The 18,898-nt window shown below is 44.4% G+C and overlaps 1 protein-coding gene across 1 annotated transcript in view; it reads right to left on the bottom strand.

Annotated features, from left to right (window-relative positions):
* TMPRSS9 (transmembrane serine protease 9) overlaps positions 1-18,898 on the bottom strand; it is a 106,331-nt gene that overhangs the window by 15,663 nt on the left and 71,770 nt on the right. Inside the window, exons 7-14 of the mRNA XM_069076677.1 lie at positions 18,151-18,264; positions 15,116-15,287; positions 11,815-12,089; positions 11,574-11,710; positions 9,095-9,425; positions 7,422-7,593; positions 4,087-4,358; positions 3,380-3,516 (exon numbers count right to left, since the gene is read on the bottom strand). Coding sequence (XP_068932778.1) covers positions 3,380-3,516; positions 4,087-4,358; positions 7,422-7,593; positions 9,095-9,425; positions 11,574-11,710; positions 11,815-12,089; positions 15,116-15,287; positions 18,151-18,264 — 1,610 coding nt within the window. The remainder of the gene's footprint in view (positions 1-3,379; positions 3,517-4,086; positions 4,359-7,421; positions 7,594-9,094; positions 9,426-11,573; positions 11,711-11,814; positions 12,090-15,115; positions 15,288-18,150; positions 18,265-18,898) is intronic.

Raw genomic sequence — 18,898 nt, 5'->3', positions numbered from 1 at the left:
CCCTCAAACCACTTTCCTAGAGCTGACAAAGGCACCTAACTTGGGCACCTTGTGCAGTGATTTCTGTTTTGGCCCCACCATTTATGGCCCATATGAATTTTCACAAATTAATTGTTCTTTCAAGGTCACAGTGTTCCCAACAGTCAGATAAAAGGGTTGGACCAGAGGGTGCAGTAGTGGCCTTGGAGTCCGTAAGACCTGGGTTCAAATCCTACCCTGGGAGTGTGATAGCTATTGAATGTAGGTGGGCAGGTATTTAACCTCTCTGTGCTTCAGTCTCATCATCTGTGAAACAGGAGGTGCAGCTGGCCTCTAGAGATCCCTTCTGATCAGCTTCCTTGTCCTCTGACACTCTGGGCCTTGGATCTTTCCTAGCTGCCCCCAGTGAAGATGATGACGCTTTCTCTCCTGGTGGCTTGTTCCAGAGAGCCACGGTCCTTGCAGCCTTTTCTCTGATAGCTGTTTTTAAAGTGAACTCACCTATGCACAGCTGTTGCTGCAATTTGAAACTGTTATACCCCTCTCCTCTTTTTCATTCTTTGTGGGGGAAGAGCATCCAGGGGAAACTGAGGCTTCTTCCTGCTTTCCCTTTGCCCTTCAGGGATGCAGAGTCTATCCTCAGCTCATTTTGGCTGCTTTTCTCTGCACTCTCACCCATTGCTTCATAGCCCCTTAAAGATGTAGAGACTCAAACTGGTCTGTGACACTCCTATGAGGACCGGACCCAAACCAGCTGACCTGGGAGCGGGCAATTGATGTTCACTAAAAGGAGGAATTGTGCCAGTCAAGATGGTGGAGTGGGCAAGAGTCAGACAGAAAGATGGAGCCTTTGCTTTGTACAAAACCCACCCCTATTACTCAGTTTCCGTTAAATAGCAAAGTCCCTCCTTTGCCTATCCCCAAATATTAAATAAATCCATGCAGGAAGATTCAATATAGACACAACTCTTCAGAAATTATCAAAGTTCTTCTCTTCCTTCAAGGATTAGTGCAAGTACTCTGTCTTCCATGAAGCCCTCCCTGATTTCCCCTACCCAACGTGGAAGGCTTCTTCTCTCCCCTTCCTCTAATGTTCCTGGAGCACCTTTTCTGCCTCTCTCTTTTGTCACCCAGGATACTTTCTGCTGTGTTACACCTCACTGGGGAAATGTCATACCTACCCCCACCTCCACCCCCGTAAGCTCCTTGAGGTCAGGACTGTGTCATTTTTTTCATTTCTGTGTCTCCATCATCAATCTCAGGGCTTTGCATCGAGTAGATGTTCAGTAACTTTGAATGAGTCCTTTCTGTACATTGTTACATTGATATAATTATTTTCTTAGTTCTTGGTTTGTATTGTCTCTAATCCAGTTAATACATCTTTGATTCCACTGGCAATGACCAGGCTTTAGTAATGTGGTTTTCGTGTGTCAGTGCAGTCAAAAAATACATCCTCCTATGGCCAACCTGGTGACATCTTCTCTGAATTTAGTTCAGCTGGTCCTTGGATGAGCCCAGCTGTGGAGTCTGTTAGCCAATGGATCATCTCCAGTCTTTCTAGCTTGGGAGAGTCTCCCAGGGCTTGTGCTGTGCTGGTCCCTGATTCTCTGAGAGCCAATGGGCAGCTGCTTAACCTGGGGAGGCCCACGTGTGAGCTAGCCTTCCAAAAACCAAGAACTGAATTCAGTTTCTAAGCTGCTGAAAATCAGGCTCTGGGTCCCAGTCACATAAACTCAAAAACTTCATTTGCTTAATGTAAGGGGAGATAGGGTTAGATTACACTGAGCCCTGTTCCCATTCTAAATGGATGGATGAAGCCATGGTGGGAAAATGACATTAGGACATTTTGCAGTTTCTGTGTCTGCATTCTCCAACTGCAATATCTATATGTTATATTCTAAGACATTTTGCCTCATAAATGTCCTGGTGTCCCATCATTTCTAGTGGACGGGGTTGCTCCAAGATGGAGTGGGTGGTGTTTCCCTTTAGTGCTTATCTTTTCTGCCATGTTTCATGAATGGACAGGGATCCCAGCTATGGTTAACCCTAAGGGGTGCTGAGATGGCCATACATGAGTGAGAAGGGCTACTCCAGGCACTACAGATGGCAAGCTTTGCTCACCAGGTCAGAAGGAACCCTGGCAGTGCAAAGCTGGGCAGTCAGGCCGCACTGTGGCCCCTCTTCCCTCACTCACCAGGACTCTCTCTCTCTGTCTTCATGTGAACTGGTAGCTCGTCAGCTTTGTACTGAGTGACACTGACCACAGGGAGGAAGATAAGGGTGGTTACGTTCTGGCAGGGCTAACAGAGGAAGGAGGCTATGTTAACTCCTCCTGCCTCGAAGGCCTTTGGAACCCATCTGTCCAGGAGAGTTTAGATGCAGTCAGTCCTGTTTGAAGGTAAGAAGGTGGACTTTAAAGAGAATGTTAGCAATCACTGGGTCCTCATACTCTGTCCCCACCCTCACCCCTAGAATGGGGGAAATGTTGACTTTGGAGTCAGATCTGGGTTTGAATCTTGACAGTGACCATGAGCAAGTCTCACTTTTATCATCTGTAAAATGGGGATAATAATATTTGTACTGTCTACCATGCAGAGTTCTTGTGAAAAAAAGCATTTTGTAAACCTCAAAGCATCATATAAATGTGAGTTATTATTATTGTTACTATTAGTATTCTAGACTAGTCCTGAACCCCCCTCAATCCACCCTCATTAAAAAAAATTATTTTTTCCCTAATTCCATATAAAGCTCACTCTTATTCTTATCCTTGGGCCTAGGCTAAAATCAGCCTAAATTCTGAGATTAAAAGAGCCTGTGGACAATATTCACTTAATTCCAAAATTCAATTCAGTCCTTACTAAATGCCTACTATGTAGAAGGGAACTGGGAACAACCCAGTCATACTAGACTTTGACATGGCCAGCCTGCTTCTCTAAGGAGGAGAATGAAATGGATGAAAAATGACACAGTCTCTGCCTTCAAGGGACTTATATCCTAATAGAGAAGTGAGTTGTGCACACAAATAAATACAAATGATAATGAAATAAATGCATAGAAAAGGTCAAACAGAGGCCTGAGGAATTCAGGAGAGGTTCATCTCTAGCTGGAACAGACTCATGGAAGGTATCTGGGGAAGGTAGTTGGCCCTTGAAGGAATGAAGAAGTTTCAACAGTTAGAGATGTCTAAATTCTCACATCCTATGATCCCATGGAGGGAGTTGGCTCCAAGCAGGCACAAGGGTTCAGAAGTGGGATATAGCTCGGGAAACATCATTGAATGACCTCTGTCTTGTCTTTGGGTTGGACCCTTTCCTTCAGTGGCCCATCCATTTCTACCTTGCTCCACCATGAGATGGGATTTCTGCTAGTTAAGATGGCGGCACTACTTGCCCATGCTTACCTGACATGAATCTATTTTCCCCTCCAGAAAACCAGCACATATCATACGATCAGTGAGGGAGAAATTGTAGAGGACACTACATGTCTTTTGATCGATGATACCCACAGACGCCTTCTGCAGGATTTCAGGCTTAGTTGCTGAAACAACAAAGTATGGGTTACGACTGGTGATCACGTTAATCAGTTAGACAAATTACCCTCAATTCCAGGGAAAGGACATGTCTGCTGAGCCTAAGAGGGAAGCCTTGGAGGGAGGCTGATGAGATTTTACTGAATCACAGCATTTGACCCTTAGAAGGGACCCCAGAGACCATTGTACCCGATCCACGTTTTCATCCACCTCCAGACAGATGCAATATCCCATAATATCATGGAAATGGAACTGGATTTGGAGTCAGAAGACTGAGGCTTGAACCCTGGCTCTGATACTGCCTGTGTGGCCTAGAGAAATCCCCTCCCCTCTCAGAGTCCCACAGAGTATAAGGAGGGGGCTAGAATAGATGATCCCTAAGGTTCCCTAAGGTCTAAACACTCCAAACCTATAATCCTTCACCCATCCCTGTTGGAAGTCCTTTTTAGTTAGAATCCCCAAAGTCCAGCAGGGTGAAAATGACGTAGAGTTCACTGGCATGATGCTGTGGGGAGGCGGGGGCAGCCAGCAGGCAGGTAACAGGGCAAGGTGACCTCGGAGGTCCTGGTAGAACTCACCATTGCCTTCATGGGTGTTCCCCCATCCAGAAATCATGCACTTCCGACCCACGGGGAACTTTTGGATGGCCAGTGGGAGGCAGACAGGCTGGATGTAATTGTTGAAGAGGAGCGGGCTGGCCAGCTCCAGCACGGCCACGTCAAAGTCTAGTATGACTGGGTTGTAGGAGGGGTGTAGCACCACGCTTTTGATGCTGACCTTCACAGCGCTGCCATCTGCCCCGCTGAGGGACGTTGTCCCCAGATACGCTTTCACAAAGTCCATCTTTGTGCTGCGGAGACAGAAGCCCACATAGACATCCCCCAACCCACCATCGTCACCCGGGGCTTGGGAAGTGGCTAGACTGTCTTGGAACAAACGGAGGGCACTCAGTAGCTTAGCCCACTATCCCTGAGATAAGAAGTATTGGGTGGAAGAACCAGGAGACTCTTCTAGGAAGGCTGCCTTTGTGTGATCCAGGGTTCGAGCCTGGTCATTTGCGTAAGACTCTCCTCCCTGGTGGAGAGAATGATTACTCTGCAAATACCTTGGTTTGAACCTTGGCTTGCTGTTGAATTCATTATAATATGTGATGACTGCCTAGAAATAGTTAAGAAACTTTCCCCTTGTCTCAAACTGTGAATCTCTCCCCTCAAAGACATCCTGCACTTTACCACCTCCCTACCTTTGCTCATATCATGCCCTCTCCCTGGAGTGTTGTCTTCTTCCATCATGAGCTAAATTCCTACCTACCTTTCAAAGCCTGACTCAGTTGCTCTCTCCTCCACAGAGCCCTCCTGAATCCTCCTGCCTCTTTTCTCTTGGACCCCACCTCCTCCAGCCCCCGAGGGCTTTGGGGGAATTTCTCTGACGAACTTGTCCTAACAGAATATAGAATAGTGTGTGTGTGTGTGTGTGTGTGTGTCTTTCCCATTTACTATTAACTCCTAGAGGACAGGGATCATGGACAGGGAAATCACCAAACAGCTTAAATTTTTAAAAAGACATGCTGAAGATAGAAGCAAGAACTGGTAACAGAGGATGAAAATTATGACATGGCATGGTCTTGGTACAAGAGTGCCAGGAGTCCTAAATTCAACCTGACTCAAAAAGCATTTATTAAGTGCTTACTGCATACCAGGGATTGGGGATAACTCAAAGAACAAATGGAGACCCTCCTTGCTCTCAAGGCACTTACACTGTAAAGGTTCTCCAGTGAAGCTAACATCGAGAGTCAAAATCCCCAAGTATCTTAGCAGGTTAGAAGTTCAGAATGAGCCAGGACTGGCAAGAAAGGCCAACACCATTCCAAAGCCTTTGGTTTTGCATTTGAAGCAAAAATAGGGAAAAGAGGAGGTTTACAGAAGGGCTCGACAAGTGATCAGGGTGGAAGGGATAAAGGTAAGGGCTTGAGGAGAGAAGGTAGTGCTGCACAGCACTTTTTTTGGTTTTGTTTTCTGGGCCAAGGAGAATGTTTGATAGACCAGAAAAGATGAACTAGAAAGTGCTTATAGGAAGATGGTGGCCAAGGGAAGAAGGTGCATGATAAGACAGCAGCTCTCTCTGCCTTTGATGAGTTCAGGTCCCCAAGCCCCAATGAGATACATGCGATCAATCAGCCAATAAATATTTATTAAGAACCTCCAATATAACATGCCAGGTGCTGTGCTAGGCACAGGGAGGCATCATGCCAAAAGAAATGTCAGCAGTGACTGCTGAGTCTCTGTGATCTTTGGAAGATCTTGGAGAACCAGGGAGATGCTGCAGGGTTGAAAAGGGCAACTGTCCTGATTTTCAAGAGAGGGAAGAGGACAGAATTGGGTGCCTGAGCTTGAATTTGATTAAGGTCTTTTTTTTTTAATCGGTTATTTTAAGATATTACTCCCTTTCCCTTGGATCTAGTGAGTTCTCCATTATTACAAAGAAAAAGAGTTAAGGAAAGCTGAGTCGGCAATGGCATCTGATAGCGTGTATAATGCTATCCATAGACCCCCTACCTCTCCACTGAAAAATACATTTTACTATCTCTTCTCTGGGGCTAAGATTGGCCGGTACAATCACTATTATGTTGTTATTGCTATCATGCTTTTGACCAGTCTTAGCCAAATCTTAACCAATAGCATTAATTTAGCAATCTTAGGGCAGATAGGCAGTGCAATGGATAAAGAGTCAGGCCTGGAGTCAGGAAGACTCCCTCTTTCTAAGTTCAAATACAGTACCAGCTGTGTTACCCTAGGCAAGTCACTTAAAAATTAGTTCCTTATCTGTAAAATGATCTGGAGAAGGAAATGACAAACCACTCCAGTATTTCTGCTAAGGAAACCCCCAAATGGGGCCATGAAGAATTGGACGCAACTGAAAAACAACTAAAGAACTTGCTAACATGAAATGTCCCAAAGCAGGAGGAGCTGCCTCAGGGGTGTAAGGGTTATGGGATTTAAAGATCTTCTATGCCCCGTTGGACTTGCTGACGTAGCAGGAAGGGGCGGAGCAAGAGGAAGCGGAAGCCAAGCTAGAGTTCCTGCGGTGGCTGGCGGTGGTGGCGAGGGCGGCGGCAGCAGCAGAGGCAGCGGCAGCGCGAAGCCCTTTTTGAGTTAGGACTGCTAAGGACTTTCTGCTAAGGACTCCTGCTGAGGACTGCCAGGGGCCGGAGCTGCTGGGAGCGTGCTTCCAGGACGCTGGGTGGTTGCTGTGCGTGGGGAGAGGAGGACCTTTGCCTGAGGTAGCCTATTCTGTTTTAAAGGCTTGAAAATGTGGGTGCTTTCTACTTTATCTACCTGTGCCAATATCATAACTACTCTGATGGCTTTCACTTTCTGGTTTTGGGACTCAGTCTTTTGGTATCTTAATAAATTTTCTAGTTTATTCCCCCATATGGCAAGCATGATGTATTTTGTGATGGATAATTATATCAGCATATCTGTAATCTCCATAGGCATTGTGAATATGGCATTGCTGATACAAGGGGGTAACAGGTTCCCTTTCCCTGGAGGACCCCGAGCAAAGGTTAGATGACCACTCGTCCCCTGTGTCTGAGTGGGGTTCTGGCTGAGGTATGAGATGACTTCTGAGGGCCCTTCCTACTCTTTGGTTCTGTGATTTCGTGATGTTGAAACTTTGTCTTTTTCCCTTAGTGCCTACCTAGAATTGGACTCTGCACACAGTTGGCATTTAATAGATGTTTGTTGGATGGATGGATGGATGGGTGGATGGATAGATGAGATTGGGTTGGGGGCACACACCCTGCCTTTTAACCTGAATATGGGTGAAGCCATATGGATAGGGGATAACCATGGGGCCATTAGAGGAGCCAAATCCCCGCTGCGTTTCCCAGGTGGGTGAGGCATGTTCTTACTGATTGAAGCAGTGGGCTGCTGACACCAGCCATCGCTCTCCCACCACGGTGGCTCCACAGAAGTGCCGAGACCCCTCCTTTAGGCTGACCTGCCACGGAACCTCACCGTTGGCAGCATCAAATCCCCCAACAATTTTGCTGGGTTTGGGCATGCCGGGTCTCCCCCCACACTCTGCAGAGAAGCAAAGAAGAAAGTGTCCTACTTGTCAGAGACTTTTTCCAAAACTGGAGGAGAGAAGGATGAGCAAATCTTTTGATCCATCCAGGTTGATTCCTGAATTTGAGATGGTGTGAGCATCTGTCTATGGTGGAGTAGAATACAGTTCATAGAGACCCAGGACCTGGCAGAGGCCTAGGCTTAGCTCTGACAGCTGTCTGACTTTGGGGAAATCAATTAACCCCTCTGAACCTCCCCTCACTTTTTTTTGCTTTTTTGGATGGCAATTGGGGTAAGTGACTTGCCCAAGGTCACACAGCTAGTTTTTGTGTTAAGTGTCTGAGATTGGATTTGAACTCAGGTCCTCCTGACTCCAAGGCCAGTGCTCTATTCATTTCACCACCTAGCTGCCCCTCCCCTCACTTTTAAGGTAAGTTGTCACACCAGATCATTTCTGAAGTCTCTTCTAACTTATATTTATAATCTGCTTGTAAGAAATCAATCCATCAATTGATCAATCAATTACAGCCGCCCAGATGGGTTTTCATTCCCCTCCTGGTCCTATTCCTGCCTCCCAGGCTTCCAAGCCATGCTTCTCATTCTGAAATTTCTCTCAGCACCCAGAGCCTTTTTGTGATGAAATATCCAAATACCCCTGTGGCCTTCTCAATAGGGAATGTCCCTGTGTAAGGCCCACCCACTTCTCCCTGTGGTGGACTCTGGAGCCTACTACATTTTATGGAGGAGCCCAGACCATCCTTCATTCCTTTCCCTCCCATTCTTGGCTTTTGAACTTTAAAATTCTTTCCCCCTTTTCAGCTCCCTTTTGTAAATTTTCTTCCCCCATTAGAATATAAGCTCCTTGAGGTCAGGGATTATTCCCCCCCTCCCCTTTTATTTGTATCCCAAGCTTAGTATAGGGCCTGGCCTTAGTAAGCACTTAACAGATTCTCCCTCCTTCCTTCATTCCTCCCTCCCTCCCTCCCTTGGCAAGATGATTAGAGAGCTGGCCTTGGAGTCAGGAAAACCTTGGTTTAAATCTTGCTTCTGACTCATAGGGTCTGTGTGGCCCCTGGCTAATTCATCAGAAGTTCTTAATTTTTTTGTGTGTCATAGACCTCTTGGTAGTGAATCTGGTGAAGTCAGTGGACTCCTCAGAATTGTTTTTAAAAGCATAAAACAAAATACATAGGAAACCAATTATATTGAGATATAATATATATTGTTTAAATATTTTCAGTTTATATTTAAATATGTTTAAATATTTTTTTTAAAAACAAGCTCCTGAACCCCAGGCTGAACATTGCTGTTCTGGACAACTCTGTAAGGCTTAAAGTTGCAGAGAGGTGCTGACCTGCATTGGTAAAGAGAGTTTCCCTTTCTGGGAGGTCCCTCTATCACCCAAAGTCCTGTACTTATCCCTTAATATCCCTAGTCATTATTGTCAATATGCCCCTGTTCTGAGCTGCTGATATAGAGTTCCAGGTTAGCACTTGTCTGTGTCCTTGTGAATTACCTTGTGGCCTGGAGGTGGTGCCTGGATAGAGAGACGCCATGTCCAGCTCTGTGGTGGTGACCAGCTTGGGCTTGGTGGTGATGCTGGTCATGAGCCTCTCTGTAGTCAAGAGCCAGTCACTGCTGGTGGTGGAGGAGTCAGGAAAGACAGTTGGTGCACTGGCAGTGGGTGCTGTTGAGATGGTCTCCAAAATCCAGTCTCGAACCCTGGTCACACGGACATAGACCCCTGGTCTCCGAGCTTCTGCACAGCCAATACCCCAGCTTACAATGCCAGCAAGGAAGAACCTCCCTGAGGGCTCGTCACAGACTAGTGGTCCTCCTGAGTCACCCTGTGGACAAAAGTCACAGGTTTGGGACCCTGTGGGTCCCAAATGGCTCCTGTGATCAGCTCAAATCCCAATTTGGTTTCACCCTGATGAAGAAATCACCTTCCACTCCCCACTTTGGGTTTCACCGAGCAGGGGTCCTATGGAAGCACTTATGTGGATAAGAGGCACTGTCCATCAGAGAGATAAAGATACCATTTTGGGGATGGGTGGTGGAGTTGGGGGGGGGCCAGTGTCAAGATATAGATCAGGATGACTGGAGATGGCCTCCACCATCTGTAGAGGCAAGCAGCCCAGCGTCCCCAGGGTGGCTGCTCCCACAGGTTCTTGGATCTGCTTTGATAAAGGAAAGCAACTCAAAATGGGTTAACAAGCTTACTTTAATCAGTCAAATATGTATCATTTACCTAGTTCAGGGGAAAAAGGTCAGCACCCTGAACTTCAGAATATACAGGCAGAATTATCAAGACAAGAACAGATCAAGTAGACAGATTTCCAAACTGTCCAACCATTACATCCATACCAAACAACATCTGGGTTTCAAAGCCAGGGGGCTCTGGACAACGGCTAGCCCAGAGTTTCATCAAATCACAGAACACTTCTCAAAGTGAGCCCCAAAACAAAGTTACACATCAGGGCTTATATAGCCTTCTCCTGGCTCAGAGAATTAACAACCTTATTGACTCACTGGCCAATCAAGAAGTATCTGCTGAAAAAACAAGCCTCCCACCCCAGGCTCCAGGTGCACTTTAGCCTAGGGGCAGGGAAGATCTTTAAATTTACATTCCCATTACACCATCTTGAACTAAATGTCCAGTAGACATCTTTTTTTTTGTAATTCTCTGTATTTTTTTTATAAATAGCATTTCCTCCCAATTACATGTAAAGATAATTTTCAACATTCCTTTTTTTATATTTTGATTTTGAGCTCCAAATTTTTCTCCCTCCCCTCTCCCCACGACAACAAGCAATCCAATATAAGTTATACATATGCAATCACGTCAAACATGTTTCCACATTAATCATGTTGTGAATGAAGAAACAGAATAAAAGGTAAAGAACACCACACACCAAAAAGAAAATGGTATGTTCCAGTCTGCATCCAGACTCCATGTTCTTTCTCTGAATGTGGACAGCATTTTCCATCCTGAGTCTTTTGGAATTTTCTTGGGTCACTGTATTGCTGAGGAGCTAAGTCTGTCCCAGCTGATCATCTTCTTGACTTTGGGCCCAATAGTCAGTGCACTATGGCACCACCTGGCTGCCTCTAAACCACTGACCAGCCTGGCTGCCTTTGTTGTTGTCTGTTCTTCATTCTTGGAGAGGACCGTGACATCAGGGAGGTGATGCCATGTGCAAGTGAATTGGATTTAAGTGAGGGAGGGCTGTGCAGAGTCACCAGCCTCACTTTCTCCTCTGGAGTCATCTGGGTCCAGTGGCAAGATATAGATCAGGACGATTGGAGATGGCCCCCATGCAGTGGAGACCTGCTGTTGTATATACTAGGGCAGCTGGATGGCTCAGTGGATGGAGGGCTGGGGCTGGTTTCAGGAAGATCTCAGTTCAAATCCGGCCTCAGACACTTCCCAGCTGTGACCTTGTGCACTTAACCTCTGTTTGCCTTAATCCCCTGGAGAAGGAAACGGCAAACCACGCCAGTATCTTTGCCAAGAAAACCCCATGGAGAGTGTTGGCGTGCTGTGGTCCAAGGGGTCACCGAGAGTTGGACACGACTGAACAACAACATGGAAAATACCAAGTGCTAAGTGCTAGAGATGCAAAGAAAGGCAAAAGGAGCAAATGGTATGAGTGTAAAGTGCTGGGCAAACCTTAAGATGCAACATGAACGCTAGTTGTTGCTGTTATTATCACCATCAGCGAGGCAGCCAGCGTGCCATGGGAGAGGTGTGGGTTGCATCTCTTGCTTCTTTGTGTATCGCCAGAACTTAGCACAATGCCTGGCACATAGTAGGTGCTTAATAAGTGTTTACTGACCGACTGGTATAGAGAGGCTCACACACCAGCTACTGCCTTGTGATGGTAGTGGGTGTTTCATAGGAGTCACTAGCCTCTCTCTTGGGATTTGATGAGGCAAGAACCTGACACCCAACAAGGAAGGCTGTGCTTTGCAGCCCCAAGCTGGCACCTCACCTGGCAGGAATCCACCTTCCCGTCCAGGTAACCAGCACACACCATCCGGTCTGTGAGTGAGTTGCTGTAGAGGCTTGCACACAGCGCCTGGTCTAGGAGTTCCACGGTTGCCTTCTGGAGGACCTCAGGTTTCACCACTAAGGAGGAAAGAGAAAACAAATGGTCTTAGGAACATGCTCCCAATCTTCTCTCTGGGCTCCAAGTTCTTTAGCCATCCCCTCCCCTCCACCCAAGTGCTTACGGAAGTCCTCCTTCAGGTAGCCCCAACCAGAGATAAGACATTTCTTCCTGGGAGGGAAGATGTGAGTGGCTGAGGGCAGGCACACTGGCTGGATGTGGCTGGTGAAAGGCAAGGGGCTGCCCAATTCAAGAACGGCCACATCGAAGTCTGCTGTGTCTGAGTTGTAGAAGGGGTGCTTGATGATCTGGGCAACGCGGGCCTTCACAGTGCCACTGTCAGAGCCACTGAGAAAGGTGGTACCAGCATAGGCCATCCAGACTGTGGGGTCCTGGAATCTAGGGGAGCAAACCACCAATCAGACTCCCCTCAGTTCATCCCTCTGGGTGCTCAATCACTCTACAGCTTTGGAGAAATGCTTTTGTCAGATTTGGAACTGTGCCCCCAAAGCTATTACACCGTGCTTACTCTCTTGTCCTAGGCCTGTAACCCCAAGAGATCAAAGAAAGAGGAAAGGAACCCATCTGTACAAAAATACTTATAGAAGCTCTTTTTGTTATAGCAAAGAACTGGAAACTGGGGACGGAGTACCTCTCAAGTGGGAAATGTCTCATCCTGTTAGGATACATGGCTGTAATGGAGTACTTTTGTGCTGTAACAAATAATGAAGGATTTCAGAGAAACCTGAGAAGACTTGTAGGAACTGATACAAAGTGAAGTGAGCACATTGTAAAGATAAACAACTCTGAAAGCGTGATCTGCATCTGTGAATACAATATGATTCCCAGAGTCACTCAAAGCCTTCAGTCTCTATTATTCCCAGGTGCACTTTAAGAATTTTATGCTTATCAAATCCAAATTAAATTTTTATACCGTTGGGGAAAGTTTCAATGATATGAAGGTTAATGTGCTTTTCAGTGAGGTGATAGAATAATGTTGTGCAGTTATTTTCAGTCCTGTCAAATTCTTTGTGGCCTCATTTGGGGTTTTCTTGGCAGAGATACTAGAGTGGTTTGCTATTTCCTTCTCCAAGTCATTTTACAGATAAGGAAACTGAGGCAAATAGGGTGAAGTGACTTACCCAGGGTCACACAGTTAATAAGTGTCTGAGGCTAGATTTGAACTCAGGAAAATGAGTCTTCCTGCCTCTAGGCTTAGCACTCCATCTACTGTACCACCTAAACCAGGGTATAATGAAGACATCCATGTAAATCAAGGAGTTAATATATTTTCTTATGGCACCTTTTCAGATTTAAGCAACAGCTCGATCTCCATTTATTTCATTTAATGTGAATTTGGTAATGAAGTAATGAGGAGGAGGAAGATGATGATGGTTCTATGGTACTTTTAAGTTTATAAAGTGTTTTCTTCACAACTGAGGGTAAAGTAAGTGAGAGTATTATTTCCCCCATTTTGTAGAGGAGCTGAAGCTCGTTCAGGTTAAGTAATTTACCCCAGGTCACATAGCTAATAAATGTCAGAATTAGGACTTTGGGTCCTCATCTCCCTGAGTTCCTTATGCTACCCCATGCTACCCCAACCCACTTCAAGTACTGAGTGCAAAAGCTTCTTTTTAAAAAAAATCCATTTTCCTTCCTTTTCTTCCTTTCTCTGAACTTCACTTTCCCTTTTTCTTTCATGGACTCAGTACTTCTGATCTGCCCTCTGTTGTGATTTTCTCCCCCTTCCCTTAGTCAAAATGAACAGGCATGTAGCCATCTGGCCTGGGTACCTGTGTCACGTGGGTGAAGTGACCTGCCCAGGGTCACACGGTTAGTAAGTGTTCAGTGTCTGAGGCCAAATTTGAACTAAGGTCCTCCTGACTCCTGGGCCGGTACTCCATTCACTATGCCACCTAGCCACCCCAAACCTACCTATTTCTTAAAAATGCCCTCAATTTGTGCGTAGACATATATTTTACAAAATCTTTATGAGGCGCTATTGCTGTTGTACCATGTGCTTTTGGGGGATTGGTATTAGTAAGGTTCAAGACTTTTTCCCATGTCTTTGATATCTTCCCTTTCTGCAGATACCTTGTGAATTGTTCTGTTGATGCCCTCACAATTGCACTACCTCCAGCATGGCTGGATCTCTTCTATGTACACTTGGTACAATCTGGTTGTTTTTCCACTCTTTGTTCTGCTTATCCCATAAGCATGTGTAGGACTGTAATGTTATAGTTCAAATGTGGTGAAACCAGTTGCACCTTTAAACAGATTGTTATAAAAAAGTCTTTGCAGATCTTTTCCATTTCTCTATTGTATGTTGTCCTTTCATTTTAATTCTTCTATGTCCTTGGAATGATTTTGTTTAGATGGATCTCTTGACAAAACCCTTTAAACAAATTTTTACCTTAACTAGTTTACTGTATTGCCTCAAAAAGCAGAGAGGAACAGTGGAAGGAATAATAATAATAATAATACCATTTATAATAATAGCTAGCATTTATATAGCTTTAAGTTCTACCAAATACCTTAAGATTTGCATTTGTTACAACCAACCCTGTGAGATAAGAAGTATAAGCGTTATGATCCTTATTGCACAGGTGAGGAAACAGAGGCTCAGAGAGGCATCATCATAATAATAACAAAAACAACAACAATAATTATTACAATGTACATTTCCATGGTGCTTTAAGGTATACAGAACCACATCTTCCTACACTATTGCAAGTGCCTTAAAAGTAGAAATTACGCCTTTTCTAAACCTTATTCTCCCCACCTTCAGCACCTCACACATTTCTCTGTACACTTACTAAATATTTGTTGAATTTGTATCTCTATTTTTACAGATGAGAAAACAGGATCAGAGAGGGTAAGACTTGCCTTTGGTCCCACAGCTAGAAAGTATAGGAGCCAAGACTCAAATTCAGGTCTTCTGAATCTAGAACCAACCTAATTTCCACTATACCCTACCACCTTTCTAGGTCACACATGTTGTAAATGATGGAACCAAAGCTCAAAGCCTGTTCTTCTAATTTTATGTAACACACTTTCTCCTACACCACAACACAGAAGTCATATGCACAGACCTACACGCTGTAAGGCAACACAATAAACACAGTATTCAAGGAGTGTTAATGGTAGAAGGGTCGGTAGAGATCATCTCCATTTTGCAAATGAGGAAATGGAGGTGAAGGTCACACAGCTGGAAATACAGCCATTGGAATCTGAACTTCTATCTCTTGACTATAAATTTAATGCTTCTTTCTCAATACCTCTTCACCTTCTGGTACCACACCTTGATTCAATATGGTAGAAAGAGTTTTTTTTTTTTCAGTTTTCCTGTAGTGGGAAATGGAGGCCATTCTGCATCTATTTGAGAGGTGGATGGATGAGGAACTGGTGGTAATTAGGGAGCTTACTCGTTGAAGCAGTGAGCTGCAGATACCAGCCAACTGGCACTGAGGATGGCTGCCCCACAGAAGTGCTCATTGTTTTCTCGAAGGCTGACTTGCCATGGAAACTCCCCTCTGGCAGCCTCCATTCCTCCCACAATCCTGTTGGCTGATTTCAAGGCAGGTCGGCCTCCACAATCTGAAAGAGACAAGATCTTGGACTTTCATCATCAGGAACCCAATAATCTATTACTGAGAAGACCCCACAAAATTGCAGATTTGGAAGAAACCTTAGAGGCCGTGTGGTACAACCCCTCTCTGAGAAGGAATCGACCTCCCCAACAAATCCAGCTTCTGTCTGAAGAACTCTAGCTTCTTCTGTGGCTGTGCCGCTACCGTGACTCATATTTTCCTGGTGGTCCTCACTCATACCTCCAGGTCTTTTTCAGTTGAACCCTCATCTTGTCATACCACCCCCATCCTGTAGTTGTACTTGAACCCAAGTATAAGACTTTACACTTAACCCTATTACATTCCATTTTATTAGAATTAATCCTTCATTCTAGTCGGTTGAGACTTTTTAAGACACTAAGTCTGACATTCATTGTACTAGCTACATTGCTTCAACAAATATTTCAACCATATTGTTGTTCAGTTGTGTCCAATTCTTTGTGATCCTGTTTGGGGTTTTCTTTGCAGAAATACTGATAGGTCTGCCATTTCCTTCTCTAGCTTATTTTACAGATGAGGAAACTGAGGCAAATAGGGTTAAGTGACTTGCCCAGTATCACCCAGCTAGTGAGTGTCTGAGGCCAGATTTGAACTCAGAAAGATGAGTCTTCTCGATTCCAGGTCTGGCACTCTAGCCACTGCGACATTCAATATATTAGCTACATTGCTTCAATAAATATTTCAACCATGCCTTCACCTAAGTTATTGATCAAAATATGGAACATCTCTGGGTAAAGCACAGATGTATTTTGGGTACATCATTAGAGACCTCTAAGTTGACGTCAACCCATTAATTTTTTTGGGTACAGTTGTTCAACCAGTTCTAAGTCTACTCAAACATGCTAATATTTGACCCACGTCTCTCTGTCTTGTCCACAGAATCACAAAATGGTAGAATTGGGAAGGATCTTGTTGTTTATCACCCCAAAAAGAATCCCCATGATGCATATCTGAGAGGTGATCATGTGAAGACCTTGGATGAAAGGAAGTCCGCTCTCTCCAAGGCATCCCATTTCACCTTTGTGTAGCTCTAAGAGTTCAGGAGTTTTCTCCAGAGATCTAGCCTAGATCTGCCTCTTTTCAGTCTCCACCCGCTGTTCTTAGTTCTGCCCCCTTTGGCCAAACAGGACAAATCGAATTCGTCTTCCAACCCTCGATGACTGCTCTCACGTGTCCCCTGAGTTGTCTCTTCTCTGCCGTAAACATTCTCTGCTTCTTCAACCAGTCTTCATATGACATGGACTCCAGGCCCTTCCCCCTCTGGACAATCTTTATGTTATCAATATCCTTCCTAAACTGTGTCACTCAGAATTGAACATAAAACCAAGGCAGGATATTTTGGGGGTAAAAAGCACAGGATTTAGAGTCAGAAGACCTGGATTTGAATCTCAACCCTGCCACTTATTATTTGTGTGACCTTAAATACTAGGATAGAATACAGTGCCTCTTTATTCCTAAAATTATACCTCTCACTGTAGCATTTATTCTGTTGTTGTTTTTTGGGCTGCTATATCACACTGTTGATGCGTTTTTAAGCTTGTGGTCCGCTAAAATCCCTGGAAGTTTTTCAGACCAACTGGTCTCTAACCTTACTTCCACCATCTTGTACTGATGAAGTCTATTTTTTTTTTAATGCAAGCATGACTTTACATTTATCCTTTATCCTCATCAAGATAAACATGAGAAGCTTTTACATAAAATCCATGACCAGTTATATGACTCCCATCCCCTACTCGGCCCTTCTTTACCTCAAACCTCTCTCTCCCTGTCTCTGCCTCTCTCCTCATTTCACTTCCCCTAGTTTTAGAGAGGGAGGTAAGTGCCCTTCCTCCCTAATCCCAATTCTTCCTCATGTAATTTAGCTCCCATTCCTTCTTATTTCCTAAGAGACTGAGCTCTCATACTAATCCCTTCTCTCTCAATTTCTCCAATTTCTCTGCAGACCCAGGAAGACCTTGACTTTCATGAAAAGCCCTCACTTGGCCGTAGCACTGGGATGTATTTTTCTTTCTTTTTCACTACTGAGCTCCCAAAGAAAGGTACAAAAATCCAATAGTCTTTTCAGGGACTTCATGGCTTCTTGCTGCAGCATCTGACAGTACTGAAATGTCTCCCCTTCCTGTGGCTTCTTTGTTAAGCCAACATGTGAAGGACCTGTGATTTTACCAGTGTGAGAACTTTCAGTGTGGGAAGTCCCTTCCCTGATGCAGATCACAATCTGAGAAGCCTTAAAGCTTAGAGAAGTTACATGAACTAGATTTATACAGCTAGCAAATGTCAGATTTGGGATTGGGACTCACTTCTTCCTGACTCCAAGACCAATAAACATTCTCTCCACTATTCCACATTGGTGCTCTGTGCTTCTGTGAAAAGCATTCTGCCTCAGTTTTCTCCTCCATAAAATGGGGATAATAATAGCCCCTGCTTTGAAGGATTGTTATGAGGATCAATGACATAATATTTGTAAAGTGTTTTGTAATGAGTACAATGTACATTTCACCTATTATTATGATTATTTCTGCCATGGGGGTATTTCCTAAGATTAAATCTTGGTTCCTTTTCCCTTTCCTCTTGATGTTTTCTCCAGCTCCAAACATCAGCTTTATGCAGCCGATTGTGACATCTGGTCACCCGGGGTTGACCTGAGTTCCAGTCCCCTACCTCCCCATGTCCTCCCTGTTTCCCCAAGGGCTAAGCCCTGTCCCAGGTCAGGAAGTCTCAGGGTGGGGTGAGGGGATGGACCCAAGCAATTTACCAAAAGAAGCCCTGAAGTTGTGGCCCCCTCCCCTGCACGGTCCCCTGTTAAAAAAAAGATGGTGGGATTGACTGACCACAGTGGGCTTCATCAGAACCATCAGAGCAGTCCACTTTGCCGTCACATTCAGGATTCACTTTGGACACACACTGGTTACTCTGGCAGGCAAATGCATTCCCTGGACAGCGCCCTGGGGACAGAGAAGAACCCATTCACCATGTTCTTTAATCACTGGCCAGTCATTCAGACCTGCAAAGCTCCCTGTCCTGTAAGATGCAGCTTAGGCACTATCTTGGCCTGATTCCTTTACCCCAGCTGCTGGTGCCCTCCCTCCCAACCTGCCTTGAATTTCATTACTGTGTCTGCATTCACTCACTTCATATTTTTGCTGTCTATGTACTTATATATATATTATTAAATATATTATATATTTAAATATATATTTTATATATTTATTTTTTATATTAAATTTTAAAATATTAATTTAATTTAAAATTTAAATATAATAAATAATTATATTAATTTTTATATATTTATTTTTAAATTAAATATAAATAAAATAATATATTATTTCCCCCATTAGAATGTAAGATCCTAGGGGCAGGGATCTTTTCATTCTTTATACTTATATCCTTATTGCTTTGCACACTGCCTGGCACACAGTAGAGGGTAATTTAAAAATACCTGCTGATTGATTGATTGATTGACTATTCTCCTTTCTTTTATCCATACCTTCTGCCAAAATAATCTTCATGTGTCACCCAAAAAATTACATGTGTCTCTTCCCTGCTTCTAAATCTTAAGCTGTTCCTTTTTTTTTTCTC

The sequence above is a fragment of the Petaurus breviceps genome, unplaced genomic scaffold (genome assembly GCF_028583685.1).
Source record: "Petaurus breviceps papuanus isolate PSGF00001 unplaced genomic scaffold, PetGlider_PUasm1.0 108, whole genome shotgun sequence".
NCBI lineage: Eukaryota > Metazoa > Chordata > Mammalia > Diprotodontia > Petauridae > Petaurus > Petaurus breviceps.
The sequence above is the reverse complement of the archived record's forward strand: the minus strand, read 5'-3'. Positions and strand labels throughout refer to the sequence as shown.